Source organism: Pygoscelis adeliae, unplaced genomic scaffold (assembly GCF_000699105.1).
Source record: "Pygoscelis adeliae isolate BGI_AS28 unplaced genomic scaffold, ASM69910v1 Scaffold26, whole genome shotgun sequence".
In the NCBI taxonomy this organism is placed as follows: Eukaryota; Metazoa; Chordata; class Aves; order Sphenisciformes; family Spheniscidae; genus Pygoscelis; species Pygoscelis adeliae.
The window spans coordinates 1,636,333-1,658,703 of NW_008825104.1; the positions used below are offsets into that span (position 1 = coordinate 1,636,333).

At 40.5% G+C, this 22,371-nt stretch overlaps 1 protein-coding gene across 1 annotated transcript in view; it reads right to left on the minus strand.

The window, feature by feature from the left end:
- Window positions 1-22,371, minus strand: part of DOCK8 (dedicator of cytokinesis 8) — a 74,814-nt gene that overhangs the window by 10,835 nt on the left and 41,608 nt on the right. Inside the window, exons 25-38 of the mRNA XM_009327224.1 lie at window positions 19,527-19,640; window positions 18,332-18,487; window positions 15,418-15,557; window positions 14,653-14,822; window positions 12,871-13,016; window positions 11,967-12,149; window positions 11,153-11,288; window positions 10,625-10,712; window positions 7,894-7,990; window positions 6,513-6,647; window positions 4,506-4,658; window positions 3,253-3,411; window positions 2,373-2,473; window positions 1,725-1,917 (exon numbers count right to left, since the gene is read on the minus strand). Of these exons, the coding sequence (XP_009325499.1) occupies window positions 1,725-1,917; window positions 2,373-2,473; window positions 3,253-3,411; window positions 4,506-4,658; window positions 6,513-6,647; window positions 7,894-7,990; window positions 10,625-10,712; window positions 11,153-11,288; window positions 11,967-12,149; window positions 12,871-13,016; window positions 14,653-14,822; window positions 15,418-15,557; window positions 18,332-18,487; window positions 19,527-19,640 (1,971 nt within the window). The remainder of the gene's footprint in view (window positions 1-1,724; window positions 1,918-2,372; window positions 2,474-3,252; window positions 3,412-4,505; window positions 4,659-6,512; window positions 6,648-7,893; window positions 7,991-10,624; window positions 10,713-11,152; window positions 11,289-11,966; window positions 12,150-12,870; window positions 13,017-14,652; window positions 14,823-15,417; window positions 15,558-18,331; window positions 18,488-19,526; window positions 19,641-22,371) is intronic.

Below are 22,371 nucleotides of genomic sequence, written 5' to 3' on the forward strand. Positions count from 1 at the left end.
TGATAGTATGTAACTAGTAGGGAGAAAAGAAGAAAGCAGAAGTAATGAATGGAAGTTAGAAGTTAGAAAGTATACAAAGCTGATAAGGGATGCAAAATGGCAGAAGTATAAATCCATGGCCAGAAGTTTAGCCAGTAAAAAGAGTATATACAGCTACCTTAAAAGTAAAGGAATTTAAGAATAACCCTAGGCCATCATGTGATTGCTAAGGTAGAATTGCAAATACTAACACCCAAAATATTAAACTCAATGCAAAATGCCAAGTGGTTCAATCACGTTCACATTTACTATTCTGAAGGGAAAAAATACCCCAAGCGGTATGGTTATTTACTATTCTGAAGGGAAAAAAAATCCAGGTGGTATGGCTATATCAAGGGATGGTGAATGTACCAACTACTAGTGTTAGCCATTTCAAAATCACCTGTACCATAAAATGTGCTCCTCAACAGTTTAAAAGAGCTAAGCAAAAGGGTATTCAGGCAGCGAATAGTGAGTTGCCATATGTTTTAGAAAACTGGGGAAGTTCCAGAGGAGGAAATACGCTTTGGGGACCACATGTTTTTAAAAGTAAACAAGATGAGCAGATAGTGGTAGGTTTATCAGTCTGCATCCAGGACAAAGTGGTGGAAATACTGGTACAAAATATTACTAAAGAAAAAATTAAAGGTATTGTAATTAATCTGAATCAACACCAGACTATAGAAACCTGATACTTCTAAAGAGATTACAATCTCATAAAGGCCATAATGCCCAAACAGTAGATGTCTATACAACATATGAGCTGATTCTGCAAAACATTTCCACTAATGAGTTGGAATGATTCATAATCATTGCAGCAAACTCTGTAAATGAACAATGGTCTTCACTGGTCTTGGAGAATAACGATAAAGGAGGAATCATCAACACATGGGAATATTTTAAGGGTTCAGCCATTTTTATTTTTAATAATGTGTGAAAAAAGCAGTAAAATCACTGAATTTGCACATGAAGTCAGTTCAGGTAAGGGTAACCAAAACTGCGTAATCTGATAACTATGTATAATATCTGCATTTCAAAATGTCTAACTCTAACAGAAGAGTTATGCTTTCATCTATATGATGTAGAAAAGAAGGGTGAAAAACAAAACCCAAGAAAACTCTTGATCAATGTATTACTGGGTAAAGAGCTCAACAACACCAAAAGAACCAGTGGAGTCTTCGGAAAGATAAACTGAGAGATAATTCCCAGGCTTAAAGAACTTATGGGACATTTTTACTTGACTTTGATGTGACTGTGTATAGACTATAGGATTGTGTCATTCATCCATCGAAAGGGTGTTGGTTAGTAATTGGAGGACAGTCACAGGATTGGAGAACATGCCTAAAAGAACCAAGTAGCTCAAATTACCTAGATTATGAGAAAGAATTTTGAAAGATGCCTCTGTTACAGTTGATAAATAACAGCCCTAGGAAAAGGCATGTAATAATAGAGGGGTCTACTTAGCAGACAAGAGATTACAGTATCCAGCTGCTGGAAGTAGAAGCTAGAGACAGCCAGATACTAAAGTACCAGTTTTCATCAGTAAGCATAAATCATCGGAACAACCTACCAAGAGTGGTGATGGATACTCTGCCATTGTAACTCTTCCTCCCCATACATGCACTTCTACTCTGCTTAGCATAATACACACACCAGAACAGGCCATCCCAGCCTTATGCTGTCAGAGCTTGGGAGCCTTTTCTTACCTGAAAGCTGACACTGCCCACTGGGAGATAGTTGCGATCTTCAAGCATGCTGAGGTACTCTGCCACCAGTGCTGCAGCATGGACCAGACACATGGCTGCTTCTGTGTAGCACTTCCTCTTGGTGTGCTTCTCTGCCATGTTCTGCAGCCAAGTCAGCCTCAAGTCAGGTGATGTCTGGTATCCTTTGGCAATTCTAACAACACAGGGCAGAAAGGAGGTGTGAACGGTCACTTCTTCTCAATAACAGAAAGAACCTTTGTAATTCTCCACCTGGACTGAACGGAAGGAGACACCTCTGCCTTTATTCCGTATAATTCACTAAGCACAGGGCAAAAGAAATGGTTAGGCAGGGGTAGGCAGGACACACAAGGGCTATAAGGAGGGTAAAACTGCTGAACTGAAGACTCTTCAGTGTTCATCAGTCCCTGACTCCCATTCTTGCCCAAGTCTACGCCCACCTCTCAGTGGCTCCACTGCAACATGCTCAGTCCTGCAGGCTGGGCCCCCTGTGACTGATCAGCTGTGCTAAAGCGGGAGTGTACACAAACAGAACAGCTAGAGGGTTTGTCCACAGCTTGTTCCTAAAACGCAGTTCTTGTGCTCACCTCACTGCAGAATTTCCTCAGTAGCAATTCTAAACGGATTCACCTGTACATGAGATCCATGAGCATCTCCGGATCTTCCTGAAATTCCCTCATTTTCACTGTATCTGACAGGATGCTGTTCAGATTACACAGCAGCTCCTCTACCTGCAGTAATACAAAGATCAACATGCATTCCTTTTTTCCCTTCTAGAAAAATCACAGCATCTGCACCAGATGATGTTACTCTCTTTTAGTCCCTCTTACCCAAGGAAATGTCAGGATGCGAACTGCTACAAGATTTGTATTTCCAACTCTATTCAATGCAGCAAAGACTGCTGGCTGACATAGCAATCTTATACGCAGATTTTAATTAATCAAAATGAGTGGGATTTGATCTGCTCATTTCTGAATGGAAAAAAAATCAAACCTATGTGCTAATGTTCAGCTTTAGTTGACCTGTGATCTGACAACAAAGCAGATGTTTTTGTAAGTCTTCAGCACAAGATGAGTTACTGTAAGAATTTTAGCAAATCATCTGACAGTTGTCTGAAATGTTTTTCATGATTGCTGCTGCTGCCTTATGAATTGAAAAAGTGAGAGAAATTTCCATGATGCTACTTGTCTGAAAACATAATGAATCAAATTCCATCTTGGGAAACTCTTACAGGGTACAGTTCCTGCTGGGGTCTAGAAGAAAGCTGTACACAAAGCTAAGAGATGATTCTCCTGTAATGTGATTTCAGTGGAACTTCTTAAGAGTTTATTCTGTGGAATTATGTCCTCCGCTTCTTCTCTGCTTACTATTGTGTTAGAAATAAACTCACACAATAACCCCTGCATCCTTATTTTCATTGCTTTGGAAGCCCACGATCTAGGATTTGCTCCAAGCACATTCCTGTGTGAAAGCTCCTGATAAAAGCCACAGATGTCATAAAAGATTTGACCTGAATAGGAAATGGAGTTGCCTGCATATCCACATCTTCCTCTGCATAGGCTAGGATGGTTCGTAAGGATCGCCGAAGGAATTCCTCGTTAAACTCAGGTGATTTGCCAACCAGAGAGGCTAGTGACATGGTCACCTGCATCTTCACTCTTGCAAAATTCTTTCAGAAGAAAAAACAAAAACATGAGAGAATGATGGCTCACTGCACCATGCATATCAGTTCACATATCTCTGTCTACTGTATAAACCAAACCCACTTTCTCCTGCCCACACTGAGTGCATTAAACTCACTGCTCACATGAGTGGCCTCTGGTGCATCAAAGCCGGTCCTGTTTTACCTGGTTAAGCCAAAGTTCCCCAATTCTGACATGTCTGTACTTTGGGACAAGAATGTACCTTGGAATACATACGCTTGCTTGAGACAAGGGGAAGTCAGAAGTACCTCTTTCCCCCTCTGCATAGGCCAGTGGGTGTGTAGATCAGGCCACCCACAGAGAAGAAGAGGAGGAAGCAGGACTGGGAAAACATTCTGGAAACAAGTCTGGAAAGCAAAAGGCCTCTGAGGGCTTCACGTGGTGATGCACTACGCCCTGCTGATCATGGCGTCTCAAAAGCACATTTTCCTCCTGCAAAGCCAACACTTTTTACATATTCAAGGCTTTTAAAGTAACAACTAGGGGAGAAAATGCTGTGCAAGATCAGATGCTATCCAAAATGCTAATGCATGTCCTTTCGTGCAAGGACATTGTGAACCTACATGCATAACATATGTATTTTGCTCCATATGTGTGGTAAGAATCAGAGCCTAGTCCTGAGACCAAGGGGCCAGCGAAGAATTTCCATTAATAGAAGCATACAATAGTTGTACTGAGGTTGTAATTGCATTAGAATAGAACTAGTCTAAGTTTACGTAGTTCTGACACAGGAGTGAAAAAAAAAAAGTGACAAAATGAGGAGTATTGCTTATGCATTGTATAGTCCTTGCTACCAGAGGCCTAATGCTGTTCCATTTGAAGATGCGTTTACAGATGTTGCAGAAAAAGTAACTTTTTCCTAAACAAAATAATGAACAATAGTTAAAACTACTTTCCCCCTACACTTCTAGGACTTCTTCTGGCTCAAATATGCAAAACAGCGTAACATATGACTATTTATGTGCAGATGCGTTCCATTTGCTATCACAACTTCAGTTTCAATTTCAATTGGTCACAAAAAAAGGTGGCACAAAACATACTGCTGTTCTCAAAATCTTACACTGGTAGAGCTGAAGCTGTATCTCATGAGGAGATAAAGAGTGGCACAGGCTTGAGTCCGTGTAATATCTATGCTGCTGCTGCAGTGATGGAGAACTCTTTGACACAGGTCAGCACACTGTTCGACCTCCTCTTCAAACAGGAAATCTCCAAACTAAGGGAGATAGAGAAGAAAACATTCATTATTCTCATTTCTGGCCATTAAAACGTCATTAGCTTAGTGTACAAAAATCACAGGATTCAGACAAAGACTAAAGTTTACAAAAACTACATTTTATACTTTTTTTATTTGGACTTCGGATTCCTGTGATGCTATAGGTTCCATTTTCAAGCTCTTCTGCAGAGAAGAAGGGTTTGAAGATAGTCTTTGTGTTTAGAAAAAGAGCGGCAGAGAGAGAATAAAAAAATATCTGAGAGTCCCATGTCTCCAGGAGCTTTTGAAAACATCAAATATTGCAAAATTCTTAGAAGCATGGAGAGTTGCTATTTTCAGTATATATAATTGTTGATGAAACATGCAAATACTTCCTTATGCATAAGGAGCAATTACGAGCTTTTTGCATCAACGCCCTACCCTTCCCCAGCATTCCAGTGTGTTCTTCCTCCTACGGTGTGCCACAAAACTTCCACTGCCCAGCTTTCATGCCAGACTTTCCTTTACAGTGTCTCCACAATGCATCTAGCAGACAATAAACCCAGGGGGCAGGATGTTTGTCCTAAGAAACTCTCACCATAGACAGCACGGGTGCACCAGTACTGTATGTATCAGTACATACACAGGACTGATAAAGGTGTGTGAGCAGAACACAGGATATTATTTCTCATTTGCAGGCCCATTTCCCAGTTCTCAACCTTTCCTCACTCCATTACCTCACTGTTTTATGTCTAATTTATATTACAAGCCTGCTGGCACAGGGTTCTATCATTTTTATTTGTAAAATAACATCTAAATACCTATAGTGTAATAGAAATAATTGGAATGATTGCTTCATAAAATACAGAACTGAGTCAGCTTAACTGGAAGATCTATTTCAATGAGAATAATGATTGCTTCACAAAATTCATTATTGTAATTGGAAGTTAGCTTTCAAAGATAAAGTACAATGAAAACATAATTATGAGTTTCATAACTACTCAGATATCTACCCTGTCATTAGGCTTTGTCAGCCAATCTGCATTTAACAGCAGACAGACATTAATTGGACAGGAGTATCCTGTTTGTTATTTGCATTTCAGAATAGTTTAGGGGAAAAAAATATTTCATGGATTTTTCCTTTGTGGAACTGCTTTTCTTTGTAGGAGAATGAGTCTTAAACAGATTTTAGAGAGTCCTAATGAAGCACCTAACCCATTATGACCTATATTATAAAAATGTTGGATCAAATCCTGTCCTCATATACATTTTGAAATTTTTTTTTTTAATTGGTAACACAGAAATGAAAGAGATTAGAATTTGGCTTAATTTTTAGGCAGAACAAAGATGAAATCTATCAACATCTTAGAATCTGCTTAGAATTTTGGAACCTATCTTAGAAGTAGAAACCTAGAATGATCCCCCTGACCTCTGATGAGTTAGCTTTGATTTCTCTGCTGCCCATCTGGTTGGAAACTAGTCCTGATGATGTAATAATTTAAATTTGACTTTATGCAATCTGTGCAATCCCTGGCATTCAGATTCCTAATTAAAATCAGAATGTATTTGAAATATAATGGGTGGAATTTTTGACCTCTTTATTAGTAAATCTTCTATATTTCAGAGTAGACTGCTAAAACCACAAGATTATTCAGATTCAGTTATTCCATCTTGTGTGGTCAATGAAATAACCTTACAACAGCTACAGAAGTCCCTTAACATCCCTATAGATAGGCATTTGTATTTACATATGCAAAACATATTTAACAAATGCCAAAGGAAAAGTGGTAAGTGAATGCACACAGCTCTGCTCTAGAAATGCTGCTCTAACAACTTGATTGGAAGCATGAAAACAGAAGTATATCAAGAGCATACCTTAGCAATGAGTGCTCTGAGCGTAGCAAAGCAATGAGTCAGGTAAGTGGTGCTCTGATCACAGCCAAGAGAATTTACCAGGACCTTCAAAACTCCTCCCAAGAGATTGTCTCTGCACTCTGCCGCAAAGCTTGCCTACACATGGAGGAGAAAAACAGTAACTGCATGAGGTAATTCAGCAATGAACTGGCACATAGGAACTGAAGTTCTGCTCTCCTGTCCATGAGACAGATCCAGGAGTTTATGCGGTTTTTTCATTTGTTAACATCTGCTTCAGGGGAATTTCAAAACACTTTTGTAGTGATCAGGAAGACAGAAGGGGAAAATGGCCCAAATATTTCTCAATATCTGCAGACCCTCCAATGCATTTTTAAGCTCAGCCAGCTTCTGCAGGGACTCTTGAAGCTCTGTCCACCTTCTGTCCAATCTTTCACGTACCTTGCATCAGGAAGTGATCCTGTGGTGGGCAAGCACCATCCTTCCCCTTGCCTCCTCATGCTCTGATTTCCTGGGCATATAGGCTAAACAGGCATACTGGAAACTAGGTGCTATGAGTGGTGTCGTGCAAAAATCATGCCCAGTACTATAAAAGTCTAGTAGCCAAATGCTTTTCTACTAACAGGTTTTCAAGAATGAAGTTTTCTTCTTGCTATCTATGAATATGCATGTTGCTCCAACAGTAGTATTCCCATACCCATGAATTTGGAGTGTCTCTCCTAAACCAGGAGACAAAGTTTAAGCAGAGTCAACTACCATGGTTCCACTGCTGTCAAAGGACCTGTGAAATTTTACTGCCTCTGACTCCTAGAAGTTAAATAAGTTCTGCACATTACGTTGCTCTAAGGAGCCATACCTCTTTTCAGAAGGACTCCATGCAGGTGGAAGATAATTTCCTGCATTGAGCACTCTGTGGGAGTCAAGGTTAAATCCTTTTGTCTCACAGGATCATACATGCAAGTATGACCAAAGGCCACCCAGCAGTTCAGTTCCAAATTACTAATACCTTCAGATACATTCCTAGCATAAATGAAGATTTTTCTTCCCTTATCCTCTCCAAACTCCCAGACCATAGTAAGACAGTGGAAATGGCTTTCAACAACATCTACTGAAAACAAGGTGGTAGATTTCCCTTTCATTTACAGTAACGCAATGCCCTACAGTAGAAGGGGCTTGTGGCAACAGCGTAAAGGCAGGCAGCAATTTCATCTTTGGATTCATTCTTCTTCATCTTTTTTCTTCCTTCAATATTATACAAGTTTACAGAAGATCTTCAATTAAAACATTTTGCACTGACTAAGAAACAAAAGGAGAAATGAATCTTGCTTCCACTGGCTTCTGAGGGAGCAGGGATTGGTACCAAGCCAGGTTTGCCATTTCCCACCTGGATGATGTTCTCTTGCATATCGAGAATGATCAGGTTAGCTTCAGTTGCCAGGTTTCCACTGATCAGAGCTTCTTGATCTAGCTCAGCTTTTGTCCTGCAAGAAGGAGTTCTAATTAAAGCACACAGAGAGTACCCCAAGAGTCAGATGGCCTGCTGTTTAAACAAAGACAAAATACAAATGATACCATTCTGAACGATCCCGTAAGAGCAAACAATGAAAATAGTGTTCAGAGGTGTTTCTTGAGAACTACAGAGTCAAATGAGGAGAGCTGATATCGTAGAACAGAAGTCCCAAAGGGGACACCTGAAAACTAGGCCTCTGGATAGTTCAAACAGATGCTTAATGGCAATCTGTGTAATGGCTACTCTGCCCTCAATATCGTGTTCAATTGTTCAATAAGCTACGCAATAATTTCTGAATGCATTACCTGTAGAAGGACACCAAAACCCAAAATGGAATAAAAGGCAACTGATCTAACACTTCCAGAAAAAAAGTAATAATAGCAGGCTTGGGCAAAGGGGAAATTGCTTCAATGCCATAGCAGCAGTGTTTAACGTTTAATGTTTAATTTAAAATGTTGATTGTTGAGACTGTTGGCAACAGAAGTCAGCAGGTCCAACAGCTGCGGGGTCAATACAGCAGTGCCTCAGGACATTTAAGAGAGGACTGAAACATTTATAAAAGACAGAAGGTGTTGGTAAGGCAATGCATGATACTGTCTTAGTTGAGACTTAAGGACGAGGTCTGGAACACAGCTCCCCTGCAGCTGAATGCTCTAAGCATAGGTGCAGCTCCTTACAAAAGTGTATTTTCAGACACCCCTTCTATGCCAGAAACACAAAGAAGAGTCTTTGTTCTTTTTCCTAAACTGCTCAGAAAAGGGCTGTTGCATGGACAGAAGCTGCACTCTAGAGCTTGAGATTAGAGCTGCTCTGACTTGGGCCAAAGCTCCTAAGGTGCATTTCTGTGGCGGAAGCAACACCCTTACAATCATACTTCTGAGTGACTGCAAAATCTGTGGCTTTTCTGCTATGTTCACTTACCTTTTCTGCCCAGTGGAGGCTTACCCAAAAAGAAAACCAGAAAAGTAAAGAGCCATCTTTTTGGCCACAACCCGATAATTCTGGGGAGGGCTAGGAAAGGAAGTCAGGGCAGTCGTATGGTTGTTAATTACAGTGACTCGAAGCAATGAAGAGCAGAAGGGCCTCCCAAAACGCTGGTGCTATAATCAAGCTAGGGGTCGCTAAATATGAGTAAGAACTGAACAAATCAAGCAAGCAGCATAGCTGTTTGAACCATTTCCAGCAACCACTGAGCCTTGCACATTAACCATCCTGACTGGATCCTCTCTGACACCATGCTTAGCTTATAACTGCAACTACAAACCCAAAGCATGCTGGACTCAAGGAGAAGCAGGCTGAGTGAGGCTGAGTGGTGACCTGTGCAAACCTGCTGTGCCACGTACTACCTGCAAACACCTTACTTATGGGACATAGACACTAAAGGCATCCACAAAGGATGAGAGCAAACATCTTGCATACCACAGTGATGAATGCTGGGTAAAACAGAAAGGCCTGGACAGCATGCAGAGTTTTACTTATGTAACCAGAAGTCTTATTTTAAGTGGTTTAACTGAACTACTGTAAAGAGATACTGTAGAGCTGCTGCTTGAGGACTGTTTTATTCTGATTTCAATGAAACTGGCTGGGAGAAAGCAAGCTACTTTCTGGGCAAAATAAGAACATCCACACAGGATCTGCACCTCTTCCAATCTAGCACACAAGGTGGAAGGATTCTTTTTTAAAAGTTTGGATAAATTCCAAATTAACAATCTTGTGTTCAAAAATGTATGTGATAATCATGGATGAGTGCTAGGCTACAACAATGTAGTTGCCGCATAGCACAAGCCAGTCTTCTCAGTTCAAATTCACACATGCTGAAGGATATCACGGGAGCTCACAGCAGCTGGGCCGGTGAGAGGCCACGGTCTATCTGACACACAGTGGCCCGTTTAGGTAGTCAAAATTCAAGCAAGTATCTATGGACAAATGACACGTCTCCTTTAGGGAAAAGCAACAAGTTCCGTGCTTACAGAAACTTAGCACATACCATATGAAAATGCTGTTAGTAACACAAATCATTCCCAAAAATACAGTTTTCCATAAACCTAGACACTGACTTGTCCACTACCATATAGTGCTGATAAGGTGAAATGTACTGCTACATCAAAACTTAAAACCTGCAACAAGAAAAATATTCACTACAGAATCATCTTCCCCTACTCCTGCTACTAACTATTCTCAATTTTAACACAGCACGTCAAACCCAGCTCAACTGATTCAATGTGGCAAAACTTACACCACAGTACTGTATACAGTGAGGAGCCATAGCAACACCAAAATAAATGTTGCAGCAAGCACCTGTGGAGTATTTGATACAACTTCTATCAATAACGAGTGTTTACCACACTGCTAATCAGAAGGAAAAAATGTGTAGATAACTATTTAAACTTTTCATTCAAGTATTTATGATCTCTTTGTTGTGTCATAGCAACAGTTGGATACTTCTGCTACATAAACATTTTCTATTTCTTTCTCTTTGACAGAAGAGGGAAAGGATTGAAAGTGGTGATTTTGTAATAAAACATCCTAGGAGAAAGAACAAAACATAAAAAAAGCAAGCAGCTTGGTTCTAATAAAAGCAATATATATTTATTAAATGACTTACTTATCTTGTCTCTCATTTGTCTGCCGCCAGTGAGTCTGCTCCTTTCTCCAGCGCAGGTTTTCATTTAGCCCCGCTGATCTGTCATTCCCTAAAAGTGCAACATATATCAGTGAGATTAAAGCAGAAGGGGACACCTTTTGCTCACCAAAAGAAGGAGATACATGTCTATAGCAGTCTGTCAGAACTAAAACCATTCAACTTCACAGCCTCAGGGCTCTAGTAAAAGGACAGGACCCCATCATTTTTTTAATCTAGGATTTTTACAACATTAGCTTGCTTACAGATGTCTTCAAAGACCAAAACACAAATTATTTCATTTATTAAATGGAAGCTTTCAACTTGAATATTTGAAAGCTAATGATATTTTTATCCACAGCAAAACCAAGAAAGGTCTGCAAGGGAAAGGACTGTGGGTGAAAAATATAAGGATGAAAATGGGGAGTGTGCATAAAACCCAACAAACTCAGTTATGTCTACAACCTCTTGAGATCCTCTCAAAAGACATGGGGGGAGAGGGATATGAAGTACCAGCTGGTATTCTGCAGCGCTTCATCATTTCTCCTCTGGCTCCTTCACCTCTCAGTAAAGCCTCTTCTAATCGGGCCTTAACATCTCGTGACTTCTGGAGTGCTTGAGTGCTAACTTTATCTGAGCTTTGTTTGCCCTGAAAGTAAAGTCAAAGCAATCAACACCAATGCCTCCATCTTTGGACATGAGTCCAAATTACATCTTCAGAACCAGATACATCAGGAGAGACATGTAGAGGGGGCAGAAAGCAATGAATATGACTGACTAACATATAAAGGCTAATTAAATGCTGCAGATGAGGAAAGAGGTAGTGTATGTACTGCTAATAAACACAAATATGTAGCTCACTACTAGAGAGAGAGAAATTGAAGTTCAGAGAGAAGGTTATTTGATCCATTTCAGACAGACCCTGTCAGAGAGGGGAGTCCTGATGTCCAGTCCCAGCTTTTGCCTAAAGGGTCATCCACCACAGCCTTGCTTTGAAATGGGTAGAGTATAAGGAGAACAGCTCCAGTACTTACAGGAGCTGTCAATATATTGCCCACCAAAAATAGCCCTCAAATTCCCAGGAAAAGGAAAATAATAAAACAATTTAAGCCAACTTCATAGGACTTCCTCAAAGGTTTTGGCTGCATTTTGCTTGAAGGCCAGTGTCAGTTACTTTATCTGAATTAATTTGCCCATTTGTAGCATAGTTTAGACAAGAGCTAATTTAACAATAGTCAGTAACAAATTTCCCCCGGACAGCCAGAAGGTAAGGAAAAAAAAAATGAAACCAAAACAGGATGACAAAATCAGGCCATGTTTCACTTACCTTGTACTCAAAGCATGAGACACAAATGAAGAGGAGGTCTAAAATCCTGTTCAACTGCATGGATGGAAGGTCTGAAATCCATTTCTGTATTAGATTCTCATCAGCGTTTTTCATGATCCAGAGGAAACAGATCAAAAGGTTGCGAGTAGTATCAGGACCTAATGTGGCACTCTGTCTGTAGGGCTAGGAGCAGATAACGTAAATGTCAGTTGAAAGAAGATAAAGAAGAGGAGGTCATTCAGGTGAAGTAATGTTATTTAAATTTCAGTGAAATCAAATCTCAGGACTGGACTTCAGTAAGTTTAACCTGTTCCAGGTTATACTGATTGTATTTTCTGAATGTGTGTGTAATTAGTGACAGGACCAGTTGTATGCATGTGAAAGACAGAAAGAAGCACAAGAGCACTGTTTGCTAGATGCTTGTGTTTTAATTTCCTCAGAATAATGTAGAAAAAGATTCTGTAACTGTTTGGTCCCCTATTGCCACACAGTTGTGTCAGCCAAATTGTATAGAAGATAAAAACAACCACGAAGAAAGAGATAGAGAGAGAAAAAGAAGGATCTTGAGTCCTAGATCCATGAATTCAGGAGAGACTGGGACTGGGAGGCAGTGGGGGAGTCACAGTGGTATTTGCTGATCTGGAAATTAGTCTAGTTTGGGTGTGGAAATGGAAAGAGGCATGTGGGAGAAAAAGTGGAACTACTTATGGTAAAGGAGTAATTAAATGACTAGAAGAGAAGAGGAGGAGTTGACAGGAGGAATGAGGCATTCTTTGAGGCTGGAGGAAACAAGAACACAGTTTCTCATGACTGTAGTTATTAGTTGCAAGAAAGGATAAAAGGGGAAAACAAAGAAAGAGGAAAACAGATACAAGAAAGGAGACTGGTAGAGCACTGGACATACCAGGGACACCAGAGATATTCCGGAGCTCCTGAGGTTGAATTGATTCCCTGCAATGGCAAGGGCCACGTTTTGATTGATTGCACCGGCAGACTCTTGTTCTTCTTCTGGGTTTCCTGTGCGTCCCTTTCCGCTGCGGGCATCTGAAACTAGATTTGAAATATCCCATCGGTACTTCAGGAGCAATCCAGTTGTTGCTGCTCACAAGTCACAGTCTTCCATTGGGCTGTAACCTAACAAAACAACTGGCATCTCCATCCCTGAGACTGTTGATCTGGCTGATGTACCAAGCAGTGAAAAAGGTGCAGCATTAGACAGATTGCAGCCATCTGCAAAGGTTGCCAAATTGTTCAAATAAACACAGCAAAAGGAGATGTGTCCAATAAGCTCCAGGTGTTCGGAGAAGCTAAATTAAAAGCAAAGGCAGTAGCAAACATGAGGTTGTCTCCGAAGTTCAAAGCTAAGCCAGCGCTTCATAAGACTTGGAACCATCCAGTTCCAGTCCATTTCAGACAAGAGGATCAACGCTAAAGCTGTACCTGGGTTTGGTGATATTCAACAAAGTATGTAAGTCTGCTAACAGCTGACAAAGCCAGTATTGCCTGCTGGCTAAAGAACAAGTTTAATTTCAGGCATCTAGCTGCTTCTATTTCCTACCAGTTCTTGACACCACTTTCAGCAAATAAAGTTATTTATACCTAAGTTTTGTAAAAATCTCTTCTGATTCTGAGTGTCCACTTTGTGTTTTGCAAGTCCTGTTTTTCAGAGAAGCCGAGTGACCAGCCAGTCCCAGTGTGTTCAGAATGAGGTCAACAGCCTCTTGTGACAGATAATAAAAAAGAAAGATACTCTAAAACCTAGCCATACTGGTACACCTGTGCTTGCTCATAATGTCTCCTTTTCTGTGGTATAAGGATAATACTTAGATTAGAAGAATGGGCTGAGGTCTGATTAGCCAGTGTATAATAAATGCTTTCATCCTATTAGACTGCGAGTGCTAAATAACACTTTCATAGTATTAAGTTTTTTGTCCAGACATCTAAATGCAAAATATTTGCAGAACCAGTGACAAAAGTGTATACTTCAAAGATTATACTTTTTTTTCTTAATAGCCTTTATTTTATTTATGGAAGTGAAATGTAGTTTTCCAAGCAGCAGAGATCTACTATCTTATAAACAAATGTGAAATAGCTACTTTCGGCAGTATCATATGAACACACATGTGGCAAAATGCAAGGAAACAGCTTAGATAATGTTGTCTTAAAAGGCTTGATAATGTAGAGTGAAGTTTATAGTTATAATATATGATAAAAATATATTTCCTGTGTGATGATTACATTTGCCCAAGATTAATTTTGGTATCATGTTAATAGCACTAAAGAGCAATAGAAAAAGATACAAAGAATACAATCCGATTTCTTTAATTGTGATGTAACACGATGTCAGTATCACTCTTGTTTTCTTCCCTATTGTCTACTAAACCTATCCATATCTCAATATTTCTCGCAGATCTTGCAGGCTTTATTTGCAGGATCATAATATTTACACTAAGAGATAGGCAGGAGTACTTACAGATACATTTCTGGTCTATCATTTGCTCATGAAGTGAGGGCACTGAAGTTTTTCCTGTCTTTAAAAATCCAGTTTACCTCTAGGTAAAGAAATATTCAACCTTACTAGACCGCGGGGAATTTCTGCACTTAAAGTGATCTTTTTTATGTTTGATATACTGTTTAGACAAGTCACTCTAAGACGCTGAAAAATACAAAGGGACAAAGGTCTTACTTGTAAAATCATGGAGTTGTGGCAGTGAATCCAAAATGATACCAACCAAAGGGAGGTAGAGAGCTGCAATTTTAATCTTCACCTCTTTTTTGGAGCAACGTGGGTCTAGGTCATGGGAACTCAGCAGGCTAAGGATAGCACTGACAGCTTTTCTTTGCACCTTGCTAATCCTGTGAACACAAAAACGATCCATGAGCTCCATTAATGGGCCATGCACAAATGATTTATAATCTAAGATTTAAGAAACAGAGTGGAGGTAAAAGAAACAAATTAATACGCCTATATTCATTAGATAATCTCTTCCATTCTGAGCAGAGACTCATGTTCCCTGCAAAAGATAGCTATCTTACATCTCCAAGCCACTTCACCACAATCAAAGAGCACCCCAGTCATTCAAACTTCCCATAAAAATTCAATATGGTGAAGGGAGATCCTTGAAGAAAAGCATCAGACTCTGGCCAAGGTTTAGCTAAACTCTTAAGCTCAGACAAAGGCAGAGGTGTTTTAGAGAGAACAGAAACTGAAATTTTAAGTTGTGTTCTCAATTCGTGTATTTAGCCAACACTACCGCAACAAACAGTGTATTTTTATTCACTGGGACCAACACACTGCAGGTAAAACAATGACTGGGTTATTGGTAAGTTACAGAGTGACTCACTGAAAAGACTGGGGGAAACAGGACTGCCCTGGAATCAAACTATGACCTTGCCAAGAGTAATAGTGTGACTCGATCCCATTCTAAAATCTGCAAATTGGGATACCCACCCCTCACTGTCTGCATCCAGCGCTGCTGCCAATTCAGTGAAAAGTAGGCCGGTCAGAAAGTGCTGCTGACGGTATTCGGCTGAGAGGTCAAACATACCAGCAATTTTCTGGTCCTGGAAACTAGAGCAGGAGCTAGAGTTCTGCAGAAGTATATTAGAAGTGTTAAAGAATGATCACTGAAATCAAAGCTTCTTAAAGAGGTTGTAGTCACAATCCATGTAGCTAATGGAAAATCTCTACCAGAGGAAAAGCACAGACTTTGAAAAAAGGTTGGACATTTTGAAGGAAAACATCTGAGTGTGAAATAAAAAGCATCTAGTTCCAAATGAGTTGCTTGCTAGGAAGCGAACTCATCCTTTCCATTCTGTGTGAGCAACTCATTTGACATTTTTTGAGATGTAAAATTCCTACCCTGTATTCATTAGTTTGGACAAGACACAAAATCAGAATTTCCTCCACGTTTACAACTCTTTACATTGCTCTTAACTGTTGCAGAGCAGCTGCTGGTGATTGTACAGCAAGAGGCTGCCCCTACATTAAGAGGGACCTTGGTGTCACAAGATCTGCACTGTGCCTTCTTCAGCATCCATGATGTCTAGCAGGGAAGTAAGGTCAGGAAAGACGTGTGAACAGTGTTTCCTTTCACCCTGGAAATCCTTGGCTGAGCTTGCTGGCAGCTGGCATAATTTAAAGCAGCCTTCAAACTGCTGTAACTTATGGCTATGACGGATATACAGCCAGCCCAGGAATGGAAAGTTGCTGCTATATATGTGCTGTGAACTTCTCAGCTTCTCCAATCATAGGTCTGCGCCACAGGTCACCTGGAATGTTTTTGTCCCCTGATCGGGTGAGCATAAGTCTTAGGCTCTACTCCCCCATGCAGCTACTGAGGTTTACGAGTCCAAATTTTGCTTTTAATTTATATTCTTCAATACTCTCTCCCAATATTTCTGTCAGTCACCTGGGAATAGTCCCAGATAACAAACACACGAAGTAGCAGTATACCACACTGTGGCAGCTGTCTTCCAGCATATTGGGTCAAATGAAACTCATGTCTCTGAGCAGCCCCATATTTTGGATCCACATACTTAAGCCCACTCCCATTTCAACCTCAAGCAGACAGGCATTGGCTGTACTATGTCTGTGTGGAATAACGTTAAAGTGTAGAGCACCCAGTTAAGTGGATTTGGCTTCTCTCCAAGAATTCCAAAAGATTTATTCACAAGGCCACATTTCTTACTGAAAATCTAACTCTAGCTGGGCAGCACTCCTGCAGACAGATCAAAATTACTGCAGGGGAGGTCAGTCAATGTATTAAATCATCCAAGGGCCACAAAAGCCTTATTGATTTGTGCAGGTTGCACTTCATAGGTTACTCCTAAAGGAGAAAAAGAGTGGATGATGTTGCTTGAAGGAAAGAATAATTAAACCGGTGTCTGCCCAGCTCCGACTTGCTAGAACTAGTTGCAAGAGCTATGCTGACTTCTTTTTTCCCCCATAAGCAAAGGAGTCCCATTTCTAGTTCTTTGGCATCCAAGATTAGCATTAAGCAAAACTATTGGGAAATCCCGACTCTAAGACCTTCATGTTCTGCTTTTAAGACCAAGAAAAACTTCAAGAAAATATTATTTACTATTATTGACCTGTCAGAACCCTTAAGGTATGAGATGTTGCACAGCTTAGCATCCAACCAGTTCTTTGGCAATGACACTTGAAAAAGAAACCGTGAACTTGAACTGCTCTGTTACTCAGAGTGTTTTTGTACCTTCCACTATTCTTAGCTTCAGATCCATTCCCCTGCATCCAAGGGCTGTAGCAATTATGGGGCATTGCACTGAATGCTTCATCCCAGTCCTGACCTCTGCAAGACTACTGAGGCGGAAAACAGGCAAACTAGCAACCTTTGTTAGGGGGTCTGCCCCATGGTAAAAGCAAGATGCCATCTAAGTAGAATGTAGAGGATAAGAGCACAAGACTGGCAAAATAGTGTGTGGTGGCCAATTTCTTTACTGAATGTGTTTATGAATGCAATGCCCAGGATGACGGGTGGGAGGTCCCGACATTCAGGAGGTCTAGAGCTATGTCAGTATCGGTGACGTCTGGAAAAATGTGCATGTACTGGGAACGACATCCTGCAAGAAATGAGAAGTGATGAGGAGGGGCATTCACAAAAACTGTGTGGAGAGGTCTACTAGGATACCTGTTTCCACACAGAAAAACCATAAAGTTCAAATAAAAGGGAAAACACTGTCCAGAAAACACGGAGAAATCACTGGCAAAGTCTGTACATCATCTGTACCACTGGAGTGGGGAGGAACCCAGAACAAAGAATGCTGCTATTTGAAAAGGAAAGCATGATAATCCTGCTCTGAACAACACTAAGGCTCAACAGAAATCCATGATTCCAGGACATTGAAAATTGCAGTGTTTTAGTCACTAACTTGCATAATGGTAGCATCTACATCTACTTGGAGAACAAGAAGTTCAACTGGAAGGCAAATGCACAGAAAGTTTGCTGTGCACTGCTGCATGCCATAATTCTCCAAAACAGATATTGAAATACATATTTGTGCTTATGTATGTATGGGATATAGGTGCACCTGTAAATTAGCCTTCAGAGCCATGTTCCTTTTAGACTTTGTATGTCTACCTTAACAGCCATTTTCTGTTTGCATGTTTTTAGAGGGGCATATATCTGTGTCACGTTAAGTTGTAACTTGTGTACATGCAGTTTTGCAGTAGTACTCCTTTAGTGTTTATTCTTCTGCCCCTTTTCTTTCAAGAGGGAAGTTGTTCTCCCTGACCCAACAGTGGCTAATTCTAACCTAAGTATCTGAATACAGAGCAACATAAGTCTTTCTCTGTATGTGTGCTTCATGTGACATTCATGAAATATCATCTAATGGATGTCTACCTGGGAGGATAAGGAGGGGGAGGGGGATGCTGGAGCAGACGCGGAGGTCATGAAGAAGAGGTTCAGATTGAGGTAATGCTCATGGCTGCAGAGAATTCTCAGGAACTCCAGTCTCATGGAAATCAGGGTGGAGAGTGAATTCAGCTTGTTTGAGAGCTACAAAAGCAAACCAAAAAAGTGTCATGTGACGGGCGTGCACTATTTAAACTACCATGCAGTAAAATATCCTGCTTCCTGAAACAGAAATAGACAAATAGCCCAGCATGCATTAAAATGCTCACTGGTTCCCTGTACCCATCCATTTTCTATCCAGTTTCTATCCATTAGTTGCTCTTTGTTTGGCAGTGGTGGTGTCTCTCTCCCCCCTCCCTGGCTGACTTACCAACTTCCCAAGAGACAATCAATTGTATTTTTTTTCCTCCCAAAAGAAAAACATACAGTATTTTTTCCCTTTTGCATAACACAAAGATTAAAACTAAACAAAACTCTCCTGAGTCTGTGGTAAACTCATAAAAAGTCCTGCTAGGCAACACAGAGCATCAATGGTCTTGTCATTTCCCTTCGTATCACCAGTGACTTCAGTGGAGTATTACACATACTATAGGAAACCAGGGTGGTAGCCACCTTGCGTTCTCCTACCTACCATCACCTAACAGAGGGCCTTTTTTTGGCAGAAAAGCTACAGCAGGTATATCAGGTCACAGAACAGAAGGAAAACTTTCCCCTTCAAATACAATGAATAATTTCATAACAGCATCCTGCATCATCATTTATTTTTAATTTTGGGAGGCTTGTAAAGCAAGAAGACAGAGATGGATCATTTTGTTTGAACTCCCCCAAATCTAAATACTGTCCATCACAGCAGTGCACTAGAAGAGTCAGAGGCCAAAAGCTGCTCTGTATGGTCTGCAGACCCTGCTGCTAGGGATGTAAAAAAGTAAGGGAAGAAAAGTAGCTCCATGGATGCTCTGCAGCAGTGCAATGTATGGTATTTCTAAGAGAGTCTTAACCTCCACTCAGTTTTCTTCTGCAGACCACAAATCAAAAGAGGTTTAAAGTCTCTCTGTATGCAATAGGAAATTTACCTGGCCCTTTAACACAGCCCAAAGGATCTTGATGGATAAATGAATCAAACAGAACAGAACACCAGACTGGCCATAAGCCAAATGCAATCCCCATCATGCATGGTGCCTACCTGATTACAGTAATGTTTGATGAGATTAAACACAAATCCTCGGTCCATTAAAGAAAGAAGATCATACAAGAAAAATGCCAGGCTGATATTAATTTTTTCTGCTTGCTCAGTTTCCTTTAAAAAAAAAAGGAAAAAAAAAAAGAATTGCAGTTATTACGCGTAAAACTTATATAAAGGTGGAATATTTTTTAGAATCGTTAAAAAATAGTGTGGGGACAGCTCCCAGAAACATCTCATGGAAACAATCTCATAGACAAGATTGTTTCAGTTCTCCAATTTATGTGATCTTGTTAAAGTTATACAGAATCACTCCTGTAAATTATTTCAACTGTTGTAGCTGTCACAGAATCATAGAATCATTAAGGTTGGAAAAGACCTCTAAGATCATCAAGTCCAACCGTCAACCCAACACCACCATGCCCACTAAACCATGTCCCTAAGCGCCTCATCTACCCATCTTTTAAATACTTCCAGGGATGGTGACTCAACCACTTCCCTGGGCAGCCTCTTCCAATGTTTAACCACCCTTTCAGTAAAGAAATTTTTCCTCACACCCAATCTAAACCTCCCCTGGTGCAACTTGAGGCCATTTCCTCTCGTCCTATCCCTAGTTACTTGGGAGAAGAGACCGACACCCACCTCACTACAACCTCCTTTCCGGTAGTTGTAGAGAGTGAGAAGGTCTCCCCTCAGCCTCCTTTTCTCCAGGCTAAACAACCCCAGTTCCCTCAGCTGCTCCTCATAAGACTTGTTCTCCAGACCCTTCACCAGCTTCATTGCCCTTCATTGCCCTTCTCTGACACACACAGAGGAATATCATAAGATGAATGAACAAGTTTGTTTATGCAAACCTTTGGGCTGACAACAATGAAATGGAATCTGAGACCTGTTCCAAATTCCCTATGGGCTGCAATCCTGCATATGCCTTTTTTTTTTTTTTTTTAATTGAACGTTTAACATTAGAGAATGCTGGTTTAGGTACATAAACCACAAAATGTTCTTTTAAAATATTAATAGAAATCTGCGCTGGCTCTGCTGATGGAATACCAAGTATTTTGTTTAGAAATTTTAAGTTTAAAACTGATAGTAAAACAATACTGGTAAGATAAATCTGCGGGTTTTACCATTTAGCAGCTAAGCTCTCGCATGCTTAGAATTGGCCTGATTACCAGAGATACGCAGTCCCCAAGTAAAAATCACAAAGAACTTCACATGCCCTCTAAAATAAGGCTACAGTTACTTCAAACATATCAATTTAAACCATAAAATCTCAGTAGCATATATAGTTCACCAAGAGGAATTTGTGGAGGTGCCTGAGGGATATGCACACATTTAATGCTCAGAGCCCTCAGGTAGGTTCACTCAAGACCGATGAAGGAGATGACCAAGAAAAATGTTGTCCCTACTCGTGTCTCTGACTAGTGAGAACAGGTGTGCAGCACCTCAGGGTGGTTATGATATTTCTCATTATTCCACCTTTTTGTTGCTTTTCAGGAATATATATATATACACACATATTTCCTACTATCTGGAATTCACACAGCAAAACATTTTTCTACTGTGAAGAAAAAATTAGTTTTCCACTATGTCACTGGGTAGGCTAAAATATGCCAGACATATTGCTGTAGAATCCCAGGGCAATCTGACATGCTCAACCATGTATTGAAACATAGGCTATTACTGCTTGGATTTAAAAATCAGACACACATTACCTACTGCTGCTCTGTACAACTAACCAATGGCCCTAATTCTGCAAACACTGCGGTGGGATTTTCATACATAATCAGTTCTATACACTCACTCTATCAAAATAGAATTGAATTAACAACCCATAAAAACCTGTGTATTTCTTGTGAGGAAGCCATAAAATACTAATCTCTTGGCAAAACCTACAGGTCTGTTAAAACATTTTTAATGTAACAATTTTTTATTACACAATGTATTTAAAAAAAAAGTCACTGACACTGTAAGTAAGCATTTATGTGGAAATGATTTCTCTGCACGTGGCTATCACGGAAGCACACCAAAGGATCGAGCAAAGGGTGGAGCTTCAGGAACAACAGGTGGACAGTGACAATCACTTCTGCCATTCTCTGTCCTCAGTTGTCTGGTCTTGGCCCTTTCCCAGTTCCTGCTCCTCAACAGAACAGCAGGGCACACATGGAGAAGTCGATCAGGAAACTGAGCTGGTTGAAATTCAAGTGACCCATCAGGCCAGCTCTCCAGCCTGGTCTGCCCTGTGGCAGAGCACACTGCTGGGCTAGCATGGTGCATTTGGCAGCCCTGGGGCATGAAAACAAGTCGGTTGCAACAACTGAACAAACAATAGTCACCCAGTGCCTATCTGTGGCCTTAACTTTGTCTGTTGGCCAGTGCAGAGTGACATCAGTGATGTAAACTGACAGTATTAATGTTAAAATATAAATTACATTTTGTGATCCTTTCAACTTTATAATCCGTTATATCAGCGCAACTTGTTAAAATATATCAGGAGAAAGAATCTCATGGGATTTAGGGCTTATTTCTTGTCTTTAATTTTGATGTGGCCAATGCCTTTTTAAAGAGATCTGGGGTTAGATCACTCGTTTTGCAACCCTCAGGAAGAATACTGCCTTCATATTGCATAGCCCACTGCCGTCAGAGAAGTCAAATGTGGAATAAAACACTGTGCAGTAGAAACGAGGGTAACAGGAAAAGGAGATAAAAGGAATAAGCCCTGCTTGGGCTGCAGTTTGATGCCCTGGCTAACCTGGCATAAAGCAGCATTGCCGCTGAAAATGGTGTCCAACCTTTCCTGTTGATGGGAGAGAGGATTACCCCCCTGCACCCTGCAGCCACACCGAGA